The sequence below is a fragment of the Notamacropus eugenii genome, chromosome 7 (genome assembly GCF_028372415.1).
Source record: "Notamacropus eugenii isolate mMacEug1 chromosome 7, mMacEug1.pri_v2, whole genome shotgun sequence".
Taxonomy (NCBI): domain Eukaryota; kingdom Metazoa; phylum Chordata; class Mammalia; order Diprotodontia; family Macropodidae; genus Notamacropus; species Notamacropus eugenii.
The window spans coordinates 168,526,979-168,550,301 of record NC_092878.1 but is presented as its reverse complement, the minus strand read 5'-3'; the positions used below and the strand labels follow the sequence as shown (position 1 = coordinate 168,550,301).

The window sequence follows — 23,323 nt, the reverse complement described above, 5'->3', positions numbered from 1 at the left end:
CGACAACCCTTCTGCCCCAGGAAGCTTTCCTGCCACTGCTGCTCATCTTCTGGACCTCCTCCTTTCCCAGGCATTGATGCCCTGACCTCATCTTGGTCATGGCGGGTGACAGCAGGGATCAGCCCGCTCACACAACACACACTCCGCATCTCTCCATTGCCACTGGGTCTGTGGGAACCATGGCACTCTATCGTTGTTGCTCCGGGAAGGAGGGATGGTTTGGTTTCTATTTTGGTATCACGGTGCCCACACATAGTAAGTGCCTCCTCTCTGTCCCCAGCACCTGGCACAGTTCTGGTCCCATGAATAATCTGTAGCCCTAATCATCTGAAGCATGTAACAATGGTGTGGAATCCCAGGAAACCTCACTACAGAATTGGGGAGCTAGAGATTTAATTAGAAACCTAGGATGCCCAAACACCTTTGAAACCTGAGATGGAAGGGAATATGGCATCATTGGAATTCGTGCTGGTCCTCAGGCAAACTCTAGAACTGGGTTCCTGGACCCCTTGGCGCAGGCTGATGAAGAACACCAGGCACTCCTTTGCAGAATCAGACCATTAAATGCATAGAAAAAAATGCCCAGGATTGCAAAGGAAACCCATTATATTGGAATAGAGTTGTCAATATGGTTTTTCGAAACAAGTTCGCAGACCGTAGGTTAAAAACCTCAGTCTGAAAGATGGGACCTGTGGGAAATAACCACGACTTAACTTATTAAACCAGGGCCAAGCAAAGAAATATGTGCTTGAATGCAGAATGTGCCACACCACACCTCCCCAGCACTCTTCATACTTGGACCACCTGTCCTCCAGTTACCTTGTATTTGCTCATCTCCCGCCTGTCGTTTGGGGCCCAGTAGAATATAAGCTTCTTAGTGAAAGGGACCGTTTGACTTTGTATGCCTGGTGTCTAACCTAGTAAGCAGGCACTTTATTTGCTTGTTTTTTGAATTGAATTAAGTTGCTTCTGTGCCATAGGTAGGCCAGCTTGGGTAAATTCTTCCTCTCCAGATCTGAGCATGGTTTGTGACATTTCAAAGGGGAAAAGGTGCTAAGCCAGGAGTCAACCCTGCATTGGGTTCTGGTCTTTGTCTACCCCTCTGTGTCCTGAGCTCTTAACCAGGGGGGACCACGTTATCTCTCAGGGCCTTTCTACCTCTAAATCCAGTCTGTGGTGGGAAAAAGACAAGGCCAGTTTTGCAAACCAGGACAAAGCTGAGGGTCTCTGGGCCCATCTTGGAAGCTTCATAGGTCATTCACCAAGAGGTGAAGGATAGGTACTGGGAAAGAAAGCATAGGCCAGGAGCCCATGCCAATCTGCTCAGTCCTGGGCATCCCCAACCTCTGCTCCAAAGTCTGCCCGGGGCAGGTGTCTCCCCAACACTGGGCCTTGTGGACTTGGTTGGTCAGAAGAAGGGAGAGGCCCTTGACAGAAAGAGAGAGATTCAGAGAAGTGTGGGTTTGGGGAAACAGAGAGTTCTGTTTTTGACATGTTGAGTGTGAGATACTCTTGGGATATCCAGGTGGAAATGCCCAACAGGAAGGTAGAACTGGGGCTCAGGAGAGAGGTAAGGGCTGGCTGTGTAGATCTGGAATCATCTGCACAGAGGTGGTAGCTGAAATCATAGGAGAGCAGACCAGGAAGAAAGACTGTCTTAACAGGAAAGGGCCAAGTGGAACTTTGGACAGCTCCCATGCTCCAGGGAGTCCCTGAATTCTGTGGTCAGGATCAAATGAGATCGATCATCTTTGCAAAAGTGCTTTGTGAACCTTAAACACTTTAGAAATGCATGCCCTTACTATCATTGTTATCACAACTGTTGTGGACACTTTGCAAACCGTGATGCGCCCAAGAAATTAAGATTAAAGAACCGGAGCCCTCTTGGCCTCATCTTCACTCCCCTCACACCCTGGTTACTGAATGCGTCCATTCACCCTCCTGCTTCTGCATAACTTTCCTCGAAGGTGGCTCTGGAGGTGAGCATGGCACTGTGGCTGCGGTCTGGCAGGGCCCAAGGCAGAGGGATGGTCACCGCCCTGCTCCTTAGCCCCGGGGCTCTTGGCGCTGCTCAGGATTGCCTTCCCAGAGGCAGAGGGGGCATCTTCACTGTTACCTAGCTCTTGCACAAGGACCCAACTTTTCTTGGGTTACTGTTGGGTTGTGTCATGGACTTGACTGTCATCTCCCTGAAGGCAGGCCCCCACACTGCTTCCTACCTTTTTCTGTTTGATCACCGCTGTTTATTCACTTAGTTTCTCATTACATTTTCTTCACTGAAAGTGTGCTAAATGATAAATGGTGTCCATCCCTTGCCGGTAGCGTCACCCCATCAATGTTAAGTTTTTACAAGGAAGGATGGGGGAAGGGGGGCTCAGGATACATATTTAAATGATATTTGGCACAAAGTCACTGGGCCTGATCTTCATGACCACGGATTTCAAAGAATACCACCATCCATGCCAGGTGTACCAAACAATGCCATCGTCCGTGTTGCTGGTGTACGCCCCTCTGTAGTACAGACCGTTGAGGTTTGCAGAGTGACACCTGACCGGGAAAAGAAAAACACGTCATCGACAGAAGGGGTCCTTAAGGAAACTACCTCATGCGATGAAGAAAGCCTTCCTCGGCCCCTTCTGTGAATGGCACAGCGTGCCAGAACTTGGGACAGGAGTACAAGGTCCCTGCTTCTCCAGGGGAGGCCGTGAGTGTCTAGCTAGCTGATCCCATCAGGATAAGGAATGCCCAGAGAGGAAATTCTCTCCACAGTTCAAAAACTCAACTGTTCTGTAACTTGGGGCTCCTCAAGGGTGACTCCTCAAGCTCACATATTCACTATGTCAGAGGAGGATTTGAATCCAGCTCTGCCTGACGCCCCCTCAGCATCCCTCTCCTTTGGACCAGATTTACAAGTCTCAGGCATAGGTTTGGAATGGCCCTCATTAGGTGAACTCCCTTCGCTCTTCTATTCTATACTTTCAGCCCAAAGTCCTCTGTACCTTCTGAAGGCAGATAGGGCCTGGAGCCAAGAAGACCTGAGTTCAAATCTGGCCTCAGACACTGAATAGCCTTGTGACATTGGTCAGGTCACTTAACCTCCCTTTGCCTCAATTTCCTCATCTATAAAGTGGGGATAATAACGGCACCTCCCTCCCAGAGTTGTTATGAGGATCGAGGGAGCTAATATTAGCAAAGCCCTCAGCACACTGTTTGGCAGATAGTAGGTGCCATGTAAATGCTAGCTCTGCTATTATATTCATTTTATTATATTATTTATTATTGTTTTGGCCCTTGTGTGGAGGACTGACTAGAGAAGGGGCCTGGAAGCTACCACACCAGCCTAAATCAGCAGCATGGTTGCCTGGTTAAAGCCTGCTCTCCCTGCTCCCCAGATGGCTCAGGCCCCGCCTCTGGCTCCTTCACTCAAGGAAGCTCAGATTCCACCTCTGCACTTTTCCCTGTTCCAGAGGAGGAGGTAGAGGACAGTGCACCAGAGGCTTGGGAGTGACCCGAGGCTGTGCCTAGGACAGGCCTTGGAGCCTCCAATCCAGGTTTCCTGACTCCTGGTCTTGTCTGCTGCTGACCAGGTCCCTGTTGCTCTTAGGGCTGGGGCAGACTTGGCCTGAAATCCCAGCTTGGCTGGGTTATCCTAATTAGATTCAGCTTCCTGGCAGACTTTAGCCCCCTCCCAACCTCTCCTCCGATAAGAAATTGTTTGCAAAAGCCTCAGTAAGAGCCAGGGCAGGCCCTCAAATTCTCTTCTCCACTCTGGGCCTCCCCAGCCTAGCCAAAGCCCCACCTTCTACCAGAAACCTTCCCAGCTCCTTCTCCTGCTGACCTGGTTTGTTGGGGCCTACATGTTTGAAGGGTGCTTCCCCTGCTGAACCTGGAGCTCCGAGAGGACAGGAAGACTGCCTTCTATCTCCCTAAGCGTCCCCAGTGCATCCCCCAGGGCCTGCACACAGTAGGTGTTTAATCAATGCTTCCTGACCTGTTGTACCACCAGCCCCCTCTGTCCTCCTTGGCACAGTTCCCCGAATAATTGTCGTTATCTCTGTCCCGAGTGCTGAACTTCATCCGCAGGTGACTAGCCCACCACTGGACCTCAGGATGGAAGCTCCCAGCCAGGGAGTCTCCTGCCGTCCCAGAGTATTCCCCGAAGCTCAGCTGGTAGGCACTCTGAGGGGATAGAATTGGTGTCCTTAGGGTCTGCCTGAGCCCAGAGGAAAGAAGATGGTGTGCACGCCTCCCGACATCCCAGCTGGCTCCCACTGCCCCTTTCCCACCTTCTCATCGGCCACTCGAAAGTTTTCATATTGGGCAAAACGGTGTTCTCCTTCAAAGTCGGCCAGATCTATCTTCAGAGTGTAGTCTCCTAGACAAACAACAAGCTGATGCCCCAGCCCACTCCATGGCTGCCTGACCCTTCCTGTCTGTGTCCCATGCAGACGCCCCATCCTTGGCCGGCTCTGGTCTGATCCCAGAGCCCAAGACCAGGCCGACCTTGGCTCTCGGATCCTCAAGCCTGCATCCCAAGCAAACCTTCCCTTTCTGGAGAGCCAGAGGCCACCACGTGGGCTCCTCTCCCCGCTGCTGCTGCTCCAGCTACATCAGTAGGAGTTACAACAAGGCCTGGCTTCTGGGACTGCCCACCTGCGCCAGAAATCACAACCCACAGAAGCAGTGGAGTCGGAATGGGCCGTGTTCTTCATCTTATAAGTATGAAGAACACAAGGATCCAGGAAATACCTAAAGTACATAGAAGGAAAGAGCTCCCTCCCCAGCCCAAGAGCTAGCCTTGGAAGAAGGCCCTAAGGTTTGCAGAACACCTTGCCTGTGTCAATTCATTTGATCCTCAGAAACACCTTGGGAGGGAGGAGCTATTAATATCCCCACTTTACAGGTGAGGAAACTGAGGCTCAGAGTTTAAGTGACTTGACCAAGGTCATACTGCTCGTGTATCCAGCAGGATTTTAATTCAGGTCTTCCCAAAAGGAAGTCCAGCCCTCTGCTACACCCCACTTCTCCAGAGCACAGAACCTGACCAGAAATGCATGACCACAAAGGCAGCAGGACCCTGGGGTGGTCCACAAGAGATAAAGGAGGCTATTCCTGGGTGTCTGTGGGTAGGGACAAGGGAGTCAGTTGCAGGAACCGGGAAGCCAGGAGACCCTGGAGGATCAGAGCTGAAGGGCTGTCCCAGAGGGTGGAGCCAGGACCAGTGGAGCAGAAGGGGTCCTGCAGGTCAGCTGAGGCTGGATGTCAGGGAAAGCTTCCGAACCAGGAAAGCGGGATTCACACTCTTGGAACACCATGGACTTCCTTGAGAGCTGGTGCCCTGGAGATCTCCAAGCACTTATTGAATACCCTAAAATGGGATCCAGAAGCCCTGGGTTCAAGTCCTGCCTCAGACACTTCACAGCTGTGTGATGCTGAATCACTTTTCTCAGGCTCAGTTTTCTCATCTGTAAAATGGAGACAGCACCTGCAGTTGCTTTCTCCCTAGGGGGTTATGAGGCTCAAATAGATGCAGAGGGCTTTGTAAAGTTTGAAACACTAGAGAAATGGGAGCCCATAAAGCAGAGAAACTGCGTGTCAGGAACCAGCTGAGGAGAGGCTACGGCAGCACCTCACACCCCGCTTCCCAGGGCCAGGCCTCTGCTGCTCACATCCCAGGTCCCAGGGAGCATTCCGTTTCTACTGAGGGGTTCGTTTTGGCACAAATGTCTATGCAACATTTGTTTTACAGAAACTGGCCACAGCCAGTGCACTGATACATTAACACTGGCCTTCCTCTGTCTCTGTCTCTGTCTCCCCTCCCTCCCCTTTCTTTTTCACTTGTTTTGGATCTTTTCAACTAGCCATTCAGAAAGGTTTTCTTTCTAAAGTCAGATGTTTTGGAGTCAGTCCCCTTCCTTCAGAAATGCTTTCACGTCCAAAGAAACAAAAGAGTTGAGCCCAAGCAGAGAGGCTGAGGCCCTGCTGGGCTGGTTTCCAGGGGCCTCATTTCATGAGGAAGCCAGTAAATGGAAACATGGGCTGGAGAGAGAACCGTGAGGCTCAAAGGAGGGGCAGCCGGAGAGGACCAGAAGCAGAGGGAAAAAAATCAGGGGGAGGAGGGAAGGCAGGGCTGCTCTAGGCCTGGGACTCTGGCCTGCCTGCTCAGAGAAGAAGAAGGCTCAGCCCTTGGCAGGCTTTCAGGGCACCAGGGCTGGCCACCAGTCAGTGGTCAGCCACTTGTCTCAGGCATGGCCCTGGGCTTGGAAGCTATTGGACTTGGGCTAAGTCCAAGGTCAGTGCTTTGCTCTTTGCAGAAAGGCCTAATTTGGGTAAAGAAGCAGCATTAGGCCTCTCAGGGCCCCAGTGACCCCTTGGGTGGTTGCTGCCTGCCATTCTCCAAGAGGACCCAAATGACATGACTGCACTGGAGTCCAGTGTGTCCTGTCCCACTGGCTGAGCAGGGAGGACGGCCAGGCACCCAGACCAGTGGCCAGGGGAAGTCTGAAGGCGAATTCCCAGCCCGCCACATGTGGTCTCTGGGTGCCAACCTTAGAGAGGTCCTGCTCCCACATCAGCTGCCCCTGTGGCCTTCACCCCATGGAGAATCCGAGAAAACACGGACTTCTCCTGCCTACAGATGGAGGATCCACAGGGGACAAGAAGGGCTCCAGCGGAAGGGCCCTCCCTTCGCCTCCCCCCTCCCTCCCTTCGCCTCCCCCCTCCCTCCACCTCCCCCTTCCTCCCTCTCCCTCGGCCTCTCCCTCCCTCCCTCTTTCCCTCCTGCCTCCCTTCACTCCTGTTCTGTCTCTCCCCATTGCTCTGTCTAGTCAGCTCGGTCCCTCTGTTTTAGAATCTGAACTCTCCCTCTCTGCTCCTCTGTCTCTCTCTTTGACTCTCTCCTGTCTCCCTGCCCTGTCTGTGTCTCTCTCCTCCCCTTCTTTCTGCTAACACCCTCATCTCTACAGGGAGCAGAGCCGGGCATCCTCCAACACCTTAAAAGTTTCAGGAATTTTACTATTGAACAAGACAAGGTTTCCCCAGGTCCCTCTTACGTTGGGTGGTCAGGAAGTGAAGGTTCTTATTCCCCAGCCAGTATTCGCCATTTTTTTGGACAAAATTTCCAAAACCATTTTCGTAGTGCTCCCAGTCCCTGAAAATCCAAGGAAAAGTCAGACATGGCTGTCACCGGCCTCCTCAGCCAGCCCTCCCTCACCTTCTTTCCCCTTGCAGCTTATGCTTGCCATCCCAAAGTGCTTTCAAACACCCAGGAATGTTGTTACTTCCATTTCACAGATGAGAAGGCACTGACTGGCCCACCATCACTGAACCCCTCAGTGACAGGGGCAGGACGAGAACCCCATTGTCTGTGTCCCTAAACCGGACCCAGTCCATTCTCCTAGCTCACCAGGGCCCACCTCTGCCCTCTTGGTCATTTAAAAGAACAGGTAGCAGATCCTCAGGATTCGACTGAAACCAGAAGGAAAGGAGAAGCTTCGAAGCCATCCCTTGCCAAGAGAAGTCCAGTCCAATCACTGTGCTGAGCACCAAGCGCTGAGCTGAGCAGTGCCTACCTCTCTGTACCAGACCTTCTAGCCTCGGTACCTGTCAAAGTTCTCAGAGCCATCAGAGCGCCTCTGCACCACCGTCCAGCCTCCTCCATCTGTCATGTCACAGTAAGCAGAGAACTCTTCTGGGCTTTGTAGGGGCTTGATTTTGTAGAAACCACTTAGTTTGTGCCCATCATTGAACACTTCCGAACAGTCTGTCGACAAAACACCTGTCAGGAGACTCCTAGCCCCTCCCCTTTTAAACACAAGTTCCCAGACAGGTCCCAGGTTGCACAGCTAGAAAGTGTCCAAAGTGGGACTAGAATCCAAGTCTGCCAGACTCCATTGCCTGCCCCAGACTATCTCTTACCAACAGGTCTGCAAGCTGGGCATTTTTCTTGAGGGCTACCTCAGAGAGAGCATGGAATGGGACCTCGCTGGGGTGGGAGAAACAGATCAGGGATGGAGAACATGCTTCCTGGTGGGTTATTGTCTGAGCTGGGAAGGAAGGTTCTGCTGGGAGAGCATGTCAAGGATGGAACCCTCTGGTCAGGACCTCTCCCCGCTCCCCGCCACCAAGGTAGGCCAAGGAAAGGCTGCCGGCTCAGACTGACCTGCATACTGCCTCCGTCCCACAAGGTGGGGGAGGCCCTTTTCGTCTCCCCGGTCAAGCAGCTGAAGCTCTTTCTCCTTCAGGAGCTGCTCAATCCTCAGCTGCTGCTGCTTGACCTGGGCCTCCAGAACTCTCAGCTGGTCCCTGAGTCTCTGCTGCTCCTGGAGGCAACTCTCGAGAGCCTGGAGCGGAAGAATCAAGTTCTCCACCGGCCTCACCTGGAGGTCCAGCTCTGACCTCTTTCCTAGGCTGCTGAGCACTTTCAGTGAGACAGTGTCCTGCCCAGAGGGAGCCTGGGATGACTCCAACCAGTGTCAGGGCTGCCTACCTGTGCCCAGGAGCGTCCAGGCACCTGCCATCCCTCCAGTCCCCCATGTCCATGAACTCTGGGTCATCCTTGACCCCTGATGCTCCCTGACTCCTTGTCTCCAATGCATGGCTGAACCTCACCAAGGCATCTCATATTCAAACCAATCTGACCATGTAACTCCTCTACACTATAACCCACATGGGTTTATATCTGAGACCAAATCATAGGATCAATCTCAGAGCTAGAATGGTGTGACCTTAGAGGTCTTTAGTCCAACCCATAAATGAATAAGAATTCCCTCTCCAATCTACAAAAGGAGGTCATCCCACCTTGGCTTGAAAATTCCCACGAGGGGATACCTGGGACAGTCATCCCTCTGTGGGAAGGATTTGCTGACATTAAGCTTCAGTTTGCCTTTTTCTAACATTCTCCATCATGCTGGTCCTGCCCTCCGAGGCCAGCCCGCAGATTGAGCCTCATCTGTTCTTCACAGGACAACCTTTCCAGTAGTGGAAGACATTGACCACTCTTTTTGAATTTCCTTTCCCATATTCTACAGGAAGCCTCTCCCTATCTCTCTTGAGGCTGGTGCCTTCCCTCTGCTTATCTGGAATATAATTTGTCTACACCTAGTTGTTTGCATGCTATCTCCACAAAAAGAATGTAAGGTTCCTGAGGGCAGGAATCCTGTTTTTTGCCTCTCTTTACCTCCAGCACTTAGCATGATGCCTGGCACGCAGTAGGGACTTATTAATGCTTGTGGACAGCACACTTGGGCAGAGGAGCACCAGAACTCTTCTCTCCTTCCTCTGCCCCTTACAGGCTGCTGTCATGTGATCAGTTCTGTGGCTCTACTCTATCATCCTTTGGACAGCCAGCAGCTGCTTCCTCCTCTGTGGGAAGAGTCTCCAAGTTGGCTTTGGGGGTTGTTTAGGTCTGAGTGCTTGCTCATCCTTTTCCTTCCTCTTCTCTTTATGAGGACTTGTTTCTGTCCTTGGATCACCTTCTCTTCTGCCCTTTCCAACCCTGTTTTGTCCCATGGAAGTCACATTTTGGTTCCTTGGGGGAATGCTTTGTTGTCTCAGTAACCTCGAGTGTGAAGATTTATCCAGAGTGCCTTCACCTTCTCCAGGAGGGAGGGAGACCTGTCTACACTTGACAGTCTCTTGTGTATGATCCAAGAAAGGCAAATGTCACTGAGTGGATGTAAGACAGTGCACAAGCCCTCCCTGCTGACTGAGCTCTCAGCTTTGTTTCTGAAGTGCTTAAGACAGGGTGTGCAAGAGCTGGCTCATGCAGGTGGGAAAGCTGTTTGTTAAATATTCAGCGTGAGCACGGAAACCTCAGGAATGAGTGAATCCCACTAACTGGGGCTTGACTGGGGACATGTTAATGATGAGGAAGAAATTTTAAAGCGGTGCAGTGCCACTGTTTGGTTTTGTTTGAAAGCCTCTTAAACATTTCCCAGCACACTCTTGGCTTCAGGTTATTTGAACGTTACTTCCTAAGACTTGCTTAAGTCTTCTGTAGTCTTTGAGCCCTTCTGGGCACTCTGGGTCTGGAGCCAAGAGGGCCTGAGTTCAATTCCAATATCAGACACTTACTGGCTGTGTGACCCTGGGCAAGTCACTTCACCTGTTTGCCTCAGTTTCCTCAGCTGTAAAATGAGCTGGAGAAGGAAATGACAAACCACTCAAGCATCTCGCCAAGAAAACCCCAAAAGGGGTGACAGGAAATCAGAAATGACTAAATTACAATATCGAGGCCACACTCAGCTTTGTTTAACATTCTAATTGTTCTGCTGCCTTACCTCACCTTGCCAAAGACCTTTCCCTTTTCCTTCTCTTTGAATACCTTGTGGGGGGAGGTTGTTCAGTTGTTTCAACCTTGTCCTGCTTCCATTTGGGGTTTTCTTGGCAAAGACACTGGAGTGGTGTACAATTTCCTTCTCCAGCTCACTTTACAAACAGGGAGAAGTGACTTGCCCAAGGTCACACAGCTAGTCGGTGTCTGAGGCTGGATTTGAACTCAGGAGGATGAGTCTTCCTGACTCCAGGTCTGGCGCTTTGTGTACTGGGTCAAGGCTGCCCCCTCTCTCCAGGTCCCTTTAGTCGTGTTCCTTCTCTTTCAACCTTCTTTCACCTGAAGCCATAAAGGAAGTCTAGATCTGCCGGGAGAATGTTTTCCTCCCCATTTTCCTCAGTTTCTCTCAATTTCACCCTCTGTTCTTGTCACAAATCCAAATTCCTCTGCGTCACATTGGCACTTTCCTGCCCCTTCTTGTCCTGCTCAAGCAATCCCTCTTCTCCCACCCCTTCACTAGGGTCACCTCTGACAGTGAGCACCTCGTCTGAACCAAAGGAAGCCTTTGCAAAAATGAATGAGAAGAGCACCCATACACACCAAGGGCTCCCAAAATGCTTTGCTGAATTCAGCTAAATGGTCACAAAACACACGGCACCCTAATTTCACCTGACTCTCAGAGCCACTCTGAGGGGAATTGCTCAATAAAAAAGCACCCACTCAGCCCCTAAGACTCTACAGGCACTGAGCTAAGCAAAGGGGATCCAAACCCAAGCAAACGGGAGAGCTTACCTTCTAAAAGGGGAACAAAAGACAGACAGAGGAGAGAGAGTCAGAGGTAGGGGCAGAGAGGAGGAGGAGCTAGAACACCTGGCTTGGACATTCCCTGGAAATGGCCTGGTGCCCTTAGCAGTCAACCAAAGAGGCCAGAGTCCTAGAGGAAGCTGGTTTGGAGACTGCTGGGGAGGAAATGCCTAGAACAAAAGCCCTGTCAGTCCACTCTAGAAAGGAGGAAGCCCAGCTTGGAGTCACACTGTCAGGAAGTTCTAAGACAGACCAGGACTCATCTCCTGATGCTTCTCTATACTGGCCACAACGCTTCTGGAAGGGTGATGAGGAAACTCGGGCTTTTGGTTGTGCCCCCTGAGCCCAGAGACTCACGGTGCCTCATAGGAACTCTGCATCTCTCCCAGCACAAGCAGGAGGACTTGCTAAGGGGGAAAGGAAGGAAGGAAGGAAGGAAGGAAGGAAGGAAGGAAGGAAGGAAGGAAGGAAGGAAGGAAGGAAGGAGGAAGGAAGGAAGGAAGTTGTAAATAAATGAATGAATGATGTCAGAGACAGCAGCATTACACATTCACCCCCTAGACATGCCCAGTAGAAACCTCACCCAGCTTCTCCAGTCCATCAGGAAAGTCACCACAAGGATGGCACTAAACCACTTCACCATCTTCCTGCTGGAAAAAGAAATGCCACTGAAAGAAAGCGAATCCAAGATGCCCTTTTCTGAGCCCAGTGATAGGTCTATACTCAGCTGGGAGGAGGAAGTCCAGTCCAGTCTCGGGCCTCTCTTGGACCCATTGTGGCCGGCCTCCAGCTGGAAGAAGGGGTAGGGGACAAAAGAGAAAAAGTCAATCCTACCTAGGAGGTTATGGTGGCCTGCTGTTGGGAAATACTGTTTCCTTCTAATGTGTGTGTGTTTTCTTCACCATCAGCTTGTGGCAACAAATCACAGAGCCTTTAACGGTGACTTGCCATCATTCTATATGTTTGGGGGGTTGAGATTGAGGCAGAGGTGATTCCAAGAGAATGGGGGCTCGAGCTGAGTGAAGAGGGAGTCATTTCTGAACCTAATCCAGAATATATGACCCTAGACTATCAGTGAACCTGGAGTAAGAAGGAATGTGGAAACAAGCCAGAGGTGTGGGTATGCAGTGCCGCATGCAGCTTACTGACCCATCTCACGTATACACACTCTGTCTACAGGGCTTCAACTGTGGCAGTTTGGTAAGAGGGTATACCCTAGGAAGGGAAGATCCTTGAAGGAGGGAGAGCAGGGTAAAGTGGTGCTGCTGATCCTGAGACCCTGTCCCAGGGTGATGGCAGAGCTAGCGAGCTTAGATGAGTTATCTGTAAAATAAAACCCCAAAAATCCATCGGTGGTATTCTCACATGCACAAAACCCCCAGGAAAGAGACAAATGGTAAGACTTGCCTGGGGAGGTTCTCCAAGAGTCAGTAGAAGGGCTGAGACTTCAGGCAGGCCTCCTTCCTCCTGGGTCAGGGCTCCTACCCCAGGGTCTCCAGCCACTAGCCACACTATTAGACACAGATCCAGCGAGCAAAGGAGGTGCCTGAAGCCCTGCCCCGGAAGCAGGGAAGCTGAGGCCAAGGGCTGCCATCCAGGAGTCCTTTGGGTCCAAATCCCAGCATTCTGATGTCCACGTGCGAGACCTTTGTTTAGACTTTATAACAACGTGAACTTTGGTTATCTTTAAATCTTTTGTTGTTGCCATCGTTTTCAGGAATGCCTGGGATCACTTTTGATGACCGGACGTGGACATGAAAAGAATCGAAGCAACTGCCAACCCAGCTTCCCCTCCTCGTCTTTACAGATGAGGCCACTGAGTATTCTGGCCCTGGGGGAGGCTGGGTTGGAAGAGAGAAGCCTGAAGAACTGTGAAAGTGCCTTCCTGGGGTATAGATGTGGTCTGCCCATTGGACTGGGGGCTCCCTGAGGACAGGGGGGCTGCTTTTGTCCCTCTTTGAATCCCCAGGGCCACACACAGTGCCTGGTGTTAGCAGGAGCTTAAGCAGCACTTGGTGGCTGATTCTCCAGGTCGATGCTACAACTTAAATCACCGGCCCCAAAGGAAAGCCCTTCTCTCTGATGGCACTGGAATGCAGAAACCGTCCCCTGACATCCAGAGGGGTGCTGAGTTCAAGGATCACTTCATAACTCCTGCAGTCTTACCAGGGGGCTCCTGGTTCACAACAGTGAGACATGGGGGTTTAATGGTCTGGCCTAGCTAATCCATCAGCTTCCTGAATCATCTATTGAGACACCTCAATCCATCACAAAGTCCAGGTCGGTCATGTTTTCCTTTCTGACGCCTTTCCCACTATCTGCAGTTTGTTCTGGGACTGTCAGACATTGACTCCAATTCCGGGAAGGTTGGCAGGCTCTGTTTGCTTTTGAGTTCTCCTTTCCCAATTTCTGGAATTCAGCTGTCCCCATGTTTGTCTCCACTGTAGGCACACATTGTCCAACGGCTTCAGCACTCAGGGGTCAGGAGGCAGCTCCTGGAAAAGGTACACCTGGCCTTCCTCAAGTGGTTGGAGGAGTCAGTAGGACCCTACTGTAGACAACTGAAAATGGAGGGTGGGGGCAAACATGGGAGAATTCTGGCCCTGAATCAGGCTGGAGGGAGAAGCTGCCTAGTTCTGTCTTTTTATAACACTTCTTATAACAGCTCCCCACTGCCGCAGCTGAAGCCCCAGCTGGATTTCTTAGCTTAGCGAGCTAGATTTCACATGCTGGGAAGCCAGTTCCTATTGAATAAGAGAGAAAGGCTTGATGTGAGTTTGTGAGAGGACATGCCCTTGGGCCACACAGGATGAAAGGGAGTGGATGGGCTGTAATCTCTACCACTGGAGGGAGAATCCAACCCCATCCAGGAGGAGTCCTGGGCTACAGCATCTTCTGGTTGCAAGTCATCTAGCCTTTGACACTGGAAGCCCTTGTAACAAGAAATGAGGAATTCTGGTCAAAGCTTCAGATCAGCTCAATAAAGTTATTAAATGCCTACTGTGGGACTAGAGACTGGAAAGAGAGAGAAAAATCCAGAAGAGCTTGCATTTTCATGGAGGGAGTACACAGTGTACCCAGACAAGTAAAAGAGGAGTCTGGGAGGGCGCAAGCACGGTTGGGGGACCAGGAATGATGCTTCTGGAAGGCCTCACAATGCTTACATAATCATGACCAGTAGCATTTATGCAGCTTTTACAAAATATTTTACACGATTAACCCATCTGATCCTTAACAATAACCACGGGGGGTAGGGGCCGTTATTATCCCCACTTTATAGACATGGAAACTGAGGCTGAAAAATCACTTGTCCAAGGTCATGCAGCTAGTGTGTGTTTGCAGCAGGATTTGAACTCAGGTCTTCCTGACTCCAAGTACTGGAGCCACCTGACTACTTCCCATGCTACTGAACAGAGAACAAACAAGTCACCTGACCTTACTAACTGGGCCTACTGCAATTCAGGCTAGCCAGTCTCCGTGGGCCCTTGCTGGAGCACACCAGCCCTTCAGTCACTCCACACAAGAATGATCCAAAGCTCTTCTCTTGAGCCCTCCCCATCGCTCTATTCCGTCTCTCCCTGAGAAAACTTTGCCTCTTACTCTTTCTTCCCCCTTCTTTTCATTTTGAAATCCTTTGACATTCCCTCCCATTCCTCTTCTCCCACTCTCTGCCAACTACGCTGCATTTCTCTCCTTTCCGTGTGTCCATGATCTCAGCCCTTTCCAGGCTTTCCTCACCTTCATCTGGACAATTGCATAGCTCCCCAACCTCTCCCCAGCACCTTGCACCCACACTCCACCCAGTGGCCAAGGACACCTTCCCTAAAAGTGGGTCTGATCATGTCGCTCCCCCTCTCAACACACTAAGGTGGCTCTCCACGGCTGCTGGGAGCAGACACAAATCTCTCTGTCTGGCTTTTAAAGACCTTCACAAACCCACCTTTCCAGCCTCGTTGTATGTTGGTGCCTAGTGAGGTCCCCAGCATATAGTAGGTGCTTACTAAAGACTTGACTGATTGAATAATTAAGATATAATCATAGCTAACACTTATGCAGTGCCTCCTAGGTACCAGACCCTGCACTACACGCACTGTACTTGTCAACTCCCTCTATTCCTTTGAATTTTTGGCTGCCAGATCCGTTTTGCACCTGGCCAGCCTTTGTGCACGGGTGTGTGCGATGGTTTCTAGACCATGCTTTCTCCGAGGGGATCAGTAGCAAGGCTTCTCACCTGGATACCTCGGTCACCTGAAGGCTCTCTAGAAGACTGTTCTCGTGAAGTCACATCAGATAGTTCCATGTTCCCTGAAACATCCTTCTGTGGCTGATCTCAAGGCTAGGATGACAACCCCAACCCTTTTTGGGTCTCTGAGCAGCAACTGAGGAGTTTCTGCAAAGTTCCACATGAACGAGAGCGAGGGATAGAATCTTTATTTCTGAAGTTATAAAACCTCATAGAAGTGAGCCAAGCCTTGGGGACACCCTGGTCATTTATGCACTTTATGTTTATGGAATGTACATATATATATATATATATATATATATATATATATATATATATATATATTCTATCTATATACGTACATATATATTTGTATACTTACTCCATCGTATCCACCTTTAGAAGGTAAACCTTGTTCTTTGCATGCATATCTTTATTTCCACTAATTTCTGTCAGTCAATTCATTAAAATGCATTTATTAAGCACCTAGTAGACCAGCTAAGTGGTGCAGTGGATACAGTGCAGAAATACTCCTTTTCCTGAATTCAAATCTGGCTTCGGACACTTACTAGCTGTGACCCTAGGCAAGACCCTAGGCAAACCCTGTTTGCCTCAGTTTCCTCATCCATACAATAAGCTGTACAAGAGAATGGCAAACTACTCCAATATCTTTACCAAGAAAATTGGACATAGGAGAATGTATACACCAGAAAATACAGAGTGAAGGGGCTTTCCCATTGGTAACTCAGGACAATAGAGAAGGAGAGGGAGGGAGAGAGAGAGAGAGAGAGAGAGAGAGAGAGAGAGAGAGAGAGAGAGAGAGAAGACACAGACAGAGAAGGGGACAGGGAGGAGGAGAGGAGAAGGGGGAGAAGGGAGAGGAGAGGAGAGGAGAGTCCCAGATTTCCTCCAAGGGGGAGTTCCCCAAAGTAAAGCAAGCTAGAGACAGAGACTGCCGGGTTTCTCCCTGTCCCTCCATAACATGCAGTGAGGGTGGCATCATCCATCCTCTGGAAACCAGAAGCCCCCACAGTGATGGCAGCAAGTGAAGAGGCTGGAGCTCTCCTCTCTTCCCAACTCCACCCCCAGGGGTTCAGACTACTGAAGAGTGAAGACATAGACCATTTTCTGACAAAGAGCTGATCTTCCTAAGTGGCCTCTTGTCTGCTTTCTTTTTTACGCATCTCTCCTATGTCATTTAAAAAAAAAGAAAATGCAGGAATGTTGACATTTAGGTGTGACGAAGGTTCCCAGAGACGTCCTCTTTTGAAAACTCATCTCCTGGTCATTTAGAGGTAGCACAGAACAGGGAAGGAGAGAAAAGGGAAGGAGGGGAGGGAAGAAGAAGGGGGAAAAAAGGATGATAAGGGAGGGAAGAAAGGACAAGGGCAGGGGAGAGGAGAGAAGGAAAGAGAAAAAAGGAGGGGGAGGATGAGGAGGAGAGAGGAGGAGTCATTCTCAGACACTATCTGAAGCCCTCTTCTGCCCCAGGCATGATGGCAGGGACGCAAAGGAGTAAAAGATGTAGCACCTCTGCTTGACCTCCGGGCTAGCTGGGGAACCACAGGGAAGTCCACCTGGAAATGGGAAAACGCTGCAGACCCAGGCTGGACCGACGGTCTGGCTGACCGACCGTCTGGCTGACCGACCGTCTGGCTGACCGACCACCCAGACTTTCGGACCGAGTGCGCTCCAGCCTTAGCCCCCGAGCAGCGCAGCCCCGTGCCAGGGCTCCGTGTGCCGGGCAGCGATGAGGCCCCTTTGCGCTGGCTCCCTGCAGGGGCTCTGTTCGCAGGGAGGTGCAGGGGCACCGGGGAACCTCCGCCCGCCTCGGGGGCTTCCGTGTGTGCACCCACCTCGGTCACTCTTCTGGTTCGGTTCTGCCTCTTACTTGCCCCATTCTACGAGAACGAGAAAGGTTGGAGCGCGGCAGGAGCCGGCCGGGGGCTTCAGGGCGGGGGGCTACGTGCTGAGGGCATGATCTGTGCCCCCTCCCCAGGGCTCAGTGCTACCGAGAGCACCGTGCCCGTGCCCCTTGCAGAAGCCAATGAACCCTGGAGAGGTGCTGGGGACCAGTCCGGCCAGGGCCGCCCCCCAAACTAGGAGGGGCACCCCAGGATGGGCTGCGTGAGGGGCAATGACGGAGCGTGGCACACAGGGCACACAAGCGGGCACAGGCGGCGGGGCAGAAAGCAGAAAGGGGGGGCGCCCTCGGGTGTCAGCACGCAGGAGGAAACGGGGGGCTCCTAAAGCGGGGGAGACGCTGCAGCCCCGGGGGCCCCGGGCGCCCATCCAGGAGGGCCAGGAGCCCGCCAGGCAGGGCCGGGCGCTGGGAGCGGAGCCGGGGCAACTGCGGGGGCGCGTGCCAGGGTGGGGCTGGCAAACACGGGCAAGTCACGGGGCCAAGAGCGGGGCTCTCGGGCCGCCCCCTCTGGGCATCGCAGCCCCCGGGGGCGAGGGGAAAAGGGGGGGCAGGGGGGAAAGGGAGAGGGGCAGAGGAGGGGGGGGGGGAGGGGAGGAGAAGAGGGGGAGGGGAGGGAGGACAGGTGCGGCCCGGCCCGCCGGCAGCACCCCCCCCCCCCAGCGCCCCCAGGCGGTGAGTCAGGGCGCAGGCTCGACTCGGGCTAAGGGCCCGCAGCTGCCCCGGGCGGGGGCAGGGAGGCAGGTACCCAGGATGGGGGGGGGGGTGCCCACCCACTGTGAGGGGTTGAGGGGAGGCGGACGGGGTGGGTTCAGGGAGTCCGGCAGCAGAGCCGGGGGTCGGGGCGCAGGGGCTAGGGTCACCGTGGGGGGGAGGGGCCCCGGGACGGGCTGCGCCGTAGCTCGGTCCCTCCTCGGGGTCCCCCCCCCCCGGGTGCTCAGACGGTGGAACCCTAGTTGTGGGAGCCGCGTCGGCAGCCGGCCTCCCGCGGGCGGCCCACCGCGCGCTCTGCCTTCTGGGACTTGTAGTTCTCCCCCACGTGGCGGGCTCGGAGGCTCGTCTTGCGTCACGTCGCCTCACGTCGCCTCATGTGATCTCTCCCCTGCGTCGGCGGCGGGGCGTGCGCGCGTGCGTAGTGCGTGGGTTGCCGAGGCGACGGCGCATGCCTGGGCGCGCGCCCCCTCCCCTCCTCCCCGCCTCCCCCCTTTCCCACCACCATGAGCTCCTAAGATGGCGGTTGGGCCGCAGGCGCCGAGGTAGAGGAGGAGGCCGGGGGTCGGGGTGGGGCTCTGGGGCGCGGTGGAGATGCGGGGGGGGCCCGCGCGCTGGGGAGGGGACCCCGCGAGACCCGGAGAGGGGACGGGTGGGGGGCGGTGGCCGCGGCCCGAGCGAGCGAGGCGCTCCGGGCCTCAGTTTACCCCGCCGTCGTCGTCCGAGGGGGTGCCAGGGGCGCGTCCTGACTGGCTGTGCGGGAGCCCGCGGGGGGATCCCCGCTCTCCCGCCCCCCTTGGGGCGCCCCCATCCCGGCCCTGGGGCGGGGGCGCGGGGACGTGGGGGAGTGTGCGTGACCCCGCGGGGACCAGGACCGCCAGAGTGCCCCCCTGCTGTGGGGCCGCCCCCCTGCTGTGGGGCCGCCCCCCTGCTGTGGGGCCGCCCCCCTGCTGTGGGGCCGCCCCCCGGGAGGGACCGGCCCAGGCGTGTGCCCAGAGCGGGCGGCCGGAGGCCCGGGTCCGAGGCCTGCCGGGGAGCGCCTCGCGGTGTGCGGGGGAGGGGCGCTGCCTCGGGCCGCTCGGCAGTGCCCAGGCTGCGGAGGGCCCTGCGTGCCAGGCTCCGGTGCCCGTAGAAGGTCAGAGCCGGGGATGGGCGAGGGCGGGCAGTGCCCGGGGGCAGGGCGAGGCTGCGCGCTTGGGGTCTGTCCTGGGTCTGTCCCAGCTGCCCTTCGCTCTGCAGGTGAGTCTCGGCTCATGGGGCAGCATGGCCACGGGAGGACGTCCTTTTGAGGAAGGCAGGAATGGCCAGGACGTGCCAGGCTGGAGCAGTGAGAGTGCGGACGACCGGCTGAACAACATGGTACGGCCAGCGCGGGAGTCGCGCACGCTGGGCACATCGCTGCTCCCCGTGCCCCCGCAGCGTGCCCGCTCTGCCAGGAGAGCCGTGCCCTCAGGGCCGTGAGCGCCCCCCCGGGCTGCTGTGTCTCGCCCGAGGCTTGACGCCGGGTTCTGCACTTTGGGTTGAATGCAGCCTCCGGGGTCATGCTGGCAGGCAAGGGCTGGAGCCTGGGTCGGGGGGACCCTGGGCAGAAGCACGGGTACGCAGTGCGGGTGAGCAGCGTTTTAGGCTTCGAAACTGCTGAATTGCCCCAAAACTGGTCAAACAAATTCTGTTTCCTAAATAAAATACGCGCTTTCGCTGACAGACTGACTCTGACCTCGCTGCCTTTTTCCTCCCTCCTGTTGAAGGGTTGGGGCGGCCAACAAAAGAAAGCAAACAGATCAGCAGAGAAAAACAAGAAGTTTGGTGTGGAGAGCGGAAAGAGGGTGATGAATGACATTTCCCCGGAGTCATCCCCAGGAGGGGGCCGCAGGAGGACCAGGACGCCTCGCAGCTTCCCTCACAGCAGATACGGGACGCAGATGTCCGCTCCCGAGCAGGCAGAGCTGGAGAGGCTGAAGCAGCGGATCAACTTCAGCGACCTGGATCAGGTGTGTGCAGTACTTGGGGGGCTGGGCTTGAATCCCGGGGTGGCAGGGCTGCCTCCTCTGGCTTCAGCAGGTAGGCCGTGACAGCGCGGGCTGGCCTCCACGCTTGTAGCCAGGCACACGGGGGCACTGGTTCACAAGCTGGATCCAAGCCTCCTTTTAGGTGGGCTGTTGTACTTAATGCCGGATTCGGGGACGCCCCTGGAAGAGGCCGAGCTTTGTAGAAGCAGACTTCCCAGCACCAGGCCGCTCCCATTCACGTTGCTCCTGAGTGAGGTTTGCACTCTGGCCGATCCAAGCCCAGGGTGACCGCATCGTTCAGTGTGTGAGCTGGCTTTTCTAAGCCACTCTCTTACGCTGACATGCAGTGGGCTGTTGGTTCTTAAGCCCACAGCCTCCCAGAAATCCTGGGGGCGAGTAACTGGGAGAGGTCAGCTTTGTTGTCTGTGACCCAGCACAGGAAGAGCCTGCTGGGAGCCGGGTCTGACGAGGTTGCCAGTTGGCCGTCGAGGTTGCCAATTGGCCGTCGAGGCCGCGTGTGAGCCGCTGGTCAGCGCTTGAAGGGACAGGTAGCTCGGAGCGATGGGAAGTGATTCCGGATGTGTCTGAGCTTGTTCATGTTGGCGGGCTGGGTTTCTTTTCACTCTAGAGGAGCATTGGGAGTGATTCTCAAGGCAGAGCAACGGCTGCTAACAACAAACGCCAGCTCGGGGGAAACAGAAAGCCGTACAACTTTTTGTCGATGCAGATTAACACAAACAAAAGCAAGGATGTTGGTGCAAGCCTTCAAACAAGGGAGACCAGTGGGGCATCTCAGTGTAAGGAGTTATTTGCATCTGCTTTAAGTAAAGATCTTTTACAAAACTGTCAAGTCTCTGAAGAAGATGGGAGAGGAGAGCCTGCAATAGACAGCAGCCAGGTAAGGCTCTTATCCCCTGCATGTTCCTTCTGGATTTTGCCCATGTTTTCCCCTCCCCAAATGAGAGAGCCTTTAAAAAGAAATCCAACTTGCTTGGGGGTTGTACACATGGCTAGTTTTGTTAGGTTAAGTAGAAACGGATTGTTATTTGTTTTCTCCACTTGACAAAAGAAATCCCCAATGTGTTCAAAATATATGAAGGTCTGCAAGGTTCTGGATTGTTGTGGCTAAGAACCACTGAACACACAGGCCCTCTAGAAACCAGAATAGAGTAAAAGATCCCAGAGTGTCTAGTCTGAGCTGATTGTCATTCCCATCAGAAGAGCTCTGAGGCCCTTGCAGTCACCCTGGGGACTCAGTCCCTGGTCCTCCCTGAACCTCGGTTCCCTCATCTCAAGAAGGGCCTTTCTAGGCCAGTAAAGAGGCTTAGGTGAGGACATTGGGGCGAAAAGCATTTTGTAGATTTTAAAACAGGACGGTGGAAATATCAGCTAACCTTTGGGGAACATCCCCAGTGCCCTTGCCTAGCTTACTGCCTGGCTCGTAGGTGTCACCTCATCCAAGCTGGTAGACAGATAAACGGAAAGACACAGAGGCCTAAGGTGCATCAGTGACCAACATGCCAGAATCTGCAGCTTGTTAGAATTTTAGGGTCATTTAGATTCTTTTGGGACTTTAGTGTCTGATTGGAAGCAACCGTCTTCTCCCTCAGCCTATGCTGTACTCTTGGGTTAACTTAAAAAACCAAAACAAATTTATGAGCCTAAATACGTTTAATATTGATTGCTTCTTCAAATGAATGATGTTATCAGTGTGAACTTTGTGGTATCAGTACTTCCGATCCTGCTTCATCTCTTGCGTGAGTATGAGGCCTGCAGCGGGGCGGACACCTCCAGGGTCAGTGACGCGCGAGTGCTCAGGTCTTACAGAAGTTCCTCTGTGATGCGAGCCTTAACTGATGGAATGTCCTCTCTGCAGATTGTGAGCAGGCTGGTTCAAATTCGCGACTATATTGCCAAGGCTAGTTCCATGCGGGATGATCTGGTAGAGAAAAATGAGAGATCTGCTAATGTTGAGCGCCTCGCACACTTTATAGATCATCTTAAAGAACAAGAAAAGTCCTACCTGAAATTTCTGCAAAAGATGCTTGTGAGTTTGAGACCTTTTGAACATTGATCCAGTTTCAGTCCTGTGCGAGCAGGAGTCATTACCTGATGTGTATTCTGATGGTGTCGTGGGAGCGGTGTGTTATTTTCAACACAAAGTGCCATCCATTGTCATTGTCTGTTGTCCCTTTTTACTAGTTGTATGATTTATACCACTACAATATTTCAGGCTAGAGAAAATGAGGAGGAGGATGTTCGGACTGTAGATTCCGCTGTGGGATCTGGTTCTGTAGCTGAGAGCACATCGCTAATCATAGATGTGCAGTCTGGGGCTTCCGACACCACGGTAAGCTGCCTTTGAGTCCTTACGGTTCTGGGAATGAGCGTTTGTGCCACAGTGTCCATAGAGTTGTGGGATCTGGGTCGGAACAACCCAAGCAAGCCCGGAGCGTGGGAGCTGGGGCATGGAGGTTGTGCCGTGCGTGGTTCTCGGCGCCTCAGTACGGAAGGAGAGTTGGTTTTCAGGACGTGAGCATTTTTAAGAGTGATTGGGCTTCAGTTTCATGAGCAAAACCTGTTCCAGTACAATCTCCTCATGAAAAGAAGACATTGTGGGAAGAAGTCGCTGCCCTCTTTTGCTGTTGCGGGAGATGCCAGTTTCCCTGGAGGCTTTGAGCCGGACAGCTCTTGGTCAGGGTGGCCACGGCCCAAAGCTTCATGCTTTTGGCACCTTTCCGTAGGTGTCCTCTCATCCGGGCTAGCTCAGGCACTCGCAGAACCTAGCAAGCCCCAAACCCCGAAGAAAGAAGTTCTCAGTTCAAGCTGCTTTACCCAGTGTTGGGGGAACTTGCTTGGGCAGAATTATCTAAAATGTTCCAGAAAAATGGGGCTACCAAACACGACTTTTCTTTGGAAAGAGGAGGGATTTCAGAGCTTTGGGCAGTAAGCTGTAGAGAGTAGACTGACTGGTTAGACTCAGAAAAAGGTACAGTACCAGTCCCAGCCTCAGTAATGGCCCTTCTGTCCTGTGATGGCCGTGGTGATCCAGTGAATTGATAGTGGCACCCCTCAACTCTGGGTCTGGCGCACAGTAGGCACTATAGAAGTGTTCTCCATTGTTGTTACCCAGGAGCTCCTGCTTATGTTTATCAGTGAAATGGCCCTGGTGAAAGGAGGGAGTTAACAGACAGACGGCCTCTGGGGTTTCTGGGGGGCACCAGGGGAGGGGAGGAGGATAATGCACAACATTCCTTTTGGGTAGTCAGTCCAGTGGGTTATTTTCAGCCCCACTTCTTTTCCTCCCTTCGTTGAAGAAGCCTCTAACACATTATCCCATCTTTCTGTTATTTCCACAGCAGCTGTGGTAGAACTGGCTGCTT

The 23,323-nt window shown here is 53.3% G+C and overlaps 2 protein-coding genes across 29 annotated transcripts in view; one reads left to right on the top strand and one right to left on the bottom strand.

Annotated features, from left to right (window-relative positions):
* Window positions 1-2,220: 2,220 nt before the first annotated feature.
* Window positions 2,221-12,623, bottom strand: FGL1 (fibrinogen like 1). Of its 2 annotated transcripts, none has more exons than XM_072625642.1 (8): window positions 12,485-12,623; window positions 11,661-11,727; window positions 8,162-8,342; window positions 7,603-7,762; window positions 7,053-7,150; window positions 4,287-4,375; window positions 3,992-4,179; window positions 2,221-2,547 (listed from the first exon to the last, which is right to left on the bottom strand). In XM_072625642.1, exons 2-8 carry the CDS (start codon window positions 11,718-11,720, stop codon window positions 2,388-2,390), a joined length of 936 nt encoding a protein of 311 aa, XP_072481743.1. In that variant the 5' UTR covers window positions 11,721-11,727; window positions 12,485-12,623; the 3' UTR covers window positions 2,221-2,387. The 2 variants fall into 2 exon arrangements, with proteins under 2 accessions (XP_072481743.1, XP_072481744.1); XM_072625643.1 differs by having other exon boundaries at window positions 11,661-11,720; window positions 12,481-12,583.
* A 4,093-nt stretch (window positions 12,624-16,716) lies between these two features.
* PCM1 (pericentriolar material 1) overlaps window positions 16,717-23,323 on the top strand; it is a 79,621-nt gene continuing 73,014 nt past the window's right edge. For 8 of the 27 annotated variants that reach the window (XM_072625625.1, XM_072625621.1, XM_072625613.1 and 5 more), the window contains exons 1-5: window positions 19,171-19,290; window positions 19,680-19,922; window positions 20,569-20,838; window positions 21,817-21,987; window positions 22,174-22,290. In XM_072625625.1, coding sequence (XP_072481726.1) covers window positions 19,195-19,290; window positions 19,680-19,922; window positions 20,569-20,838; window positions 21,817-21,987; window positions 22,174-22,290 — 897 coding nt within the window. In that variant the 5' untranslated portion in view covers window positions 19,171-19,194. Of the gene's footprint in view, window positions 17,218-18,344; window positions 18,477-19,046; window positions 19,067-19,170; window positions 19,291-19,679; window positions 19,923-20,568; window positions 20,839-21,816; window positions 21,988-22,173; window positions 22,291-23,323 lie in introns of those variants that run through there. The other 19 variants (XM_072625630.1, XM_072625623.1, XM_072625622.1 and 16 more) reach the window with 14 other exon arrangements.

What these genes read in the sequence shown, in the direction of transcription:
- FGL1 (XM_072625642.1), bottom strand. Translation starts at nt 11,720, where the DNA reads ATGGTGAAGTGGTTTAGTGCCATCCTTGTGGTGACTTTCCTGATGGAC. An exon ending in GGGACGGAGGCAGTATGCAG is followed by an intron (nt 7,763 to 8,161) that starts GTCAGTCTGAGC and finishes TTTTGTCGACAG; the next exon opens with ACTGTTCGGAAGTGTTCAAT. An exon ending in GGGGGCTGGTGGTACAACAG is followed by an intron (nt 2,548 to 3,991) that starts GTCAGGAAGCAT and finishes TTTCCCGGTCAG; the next exon opens with GTGTCACTCTGCAAACCTCA.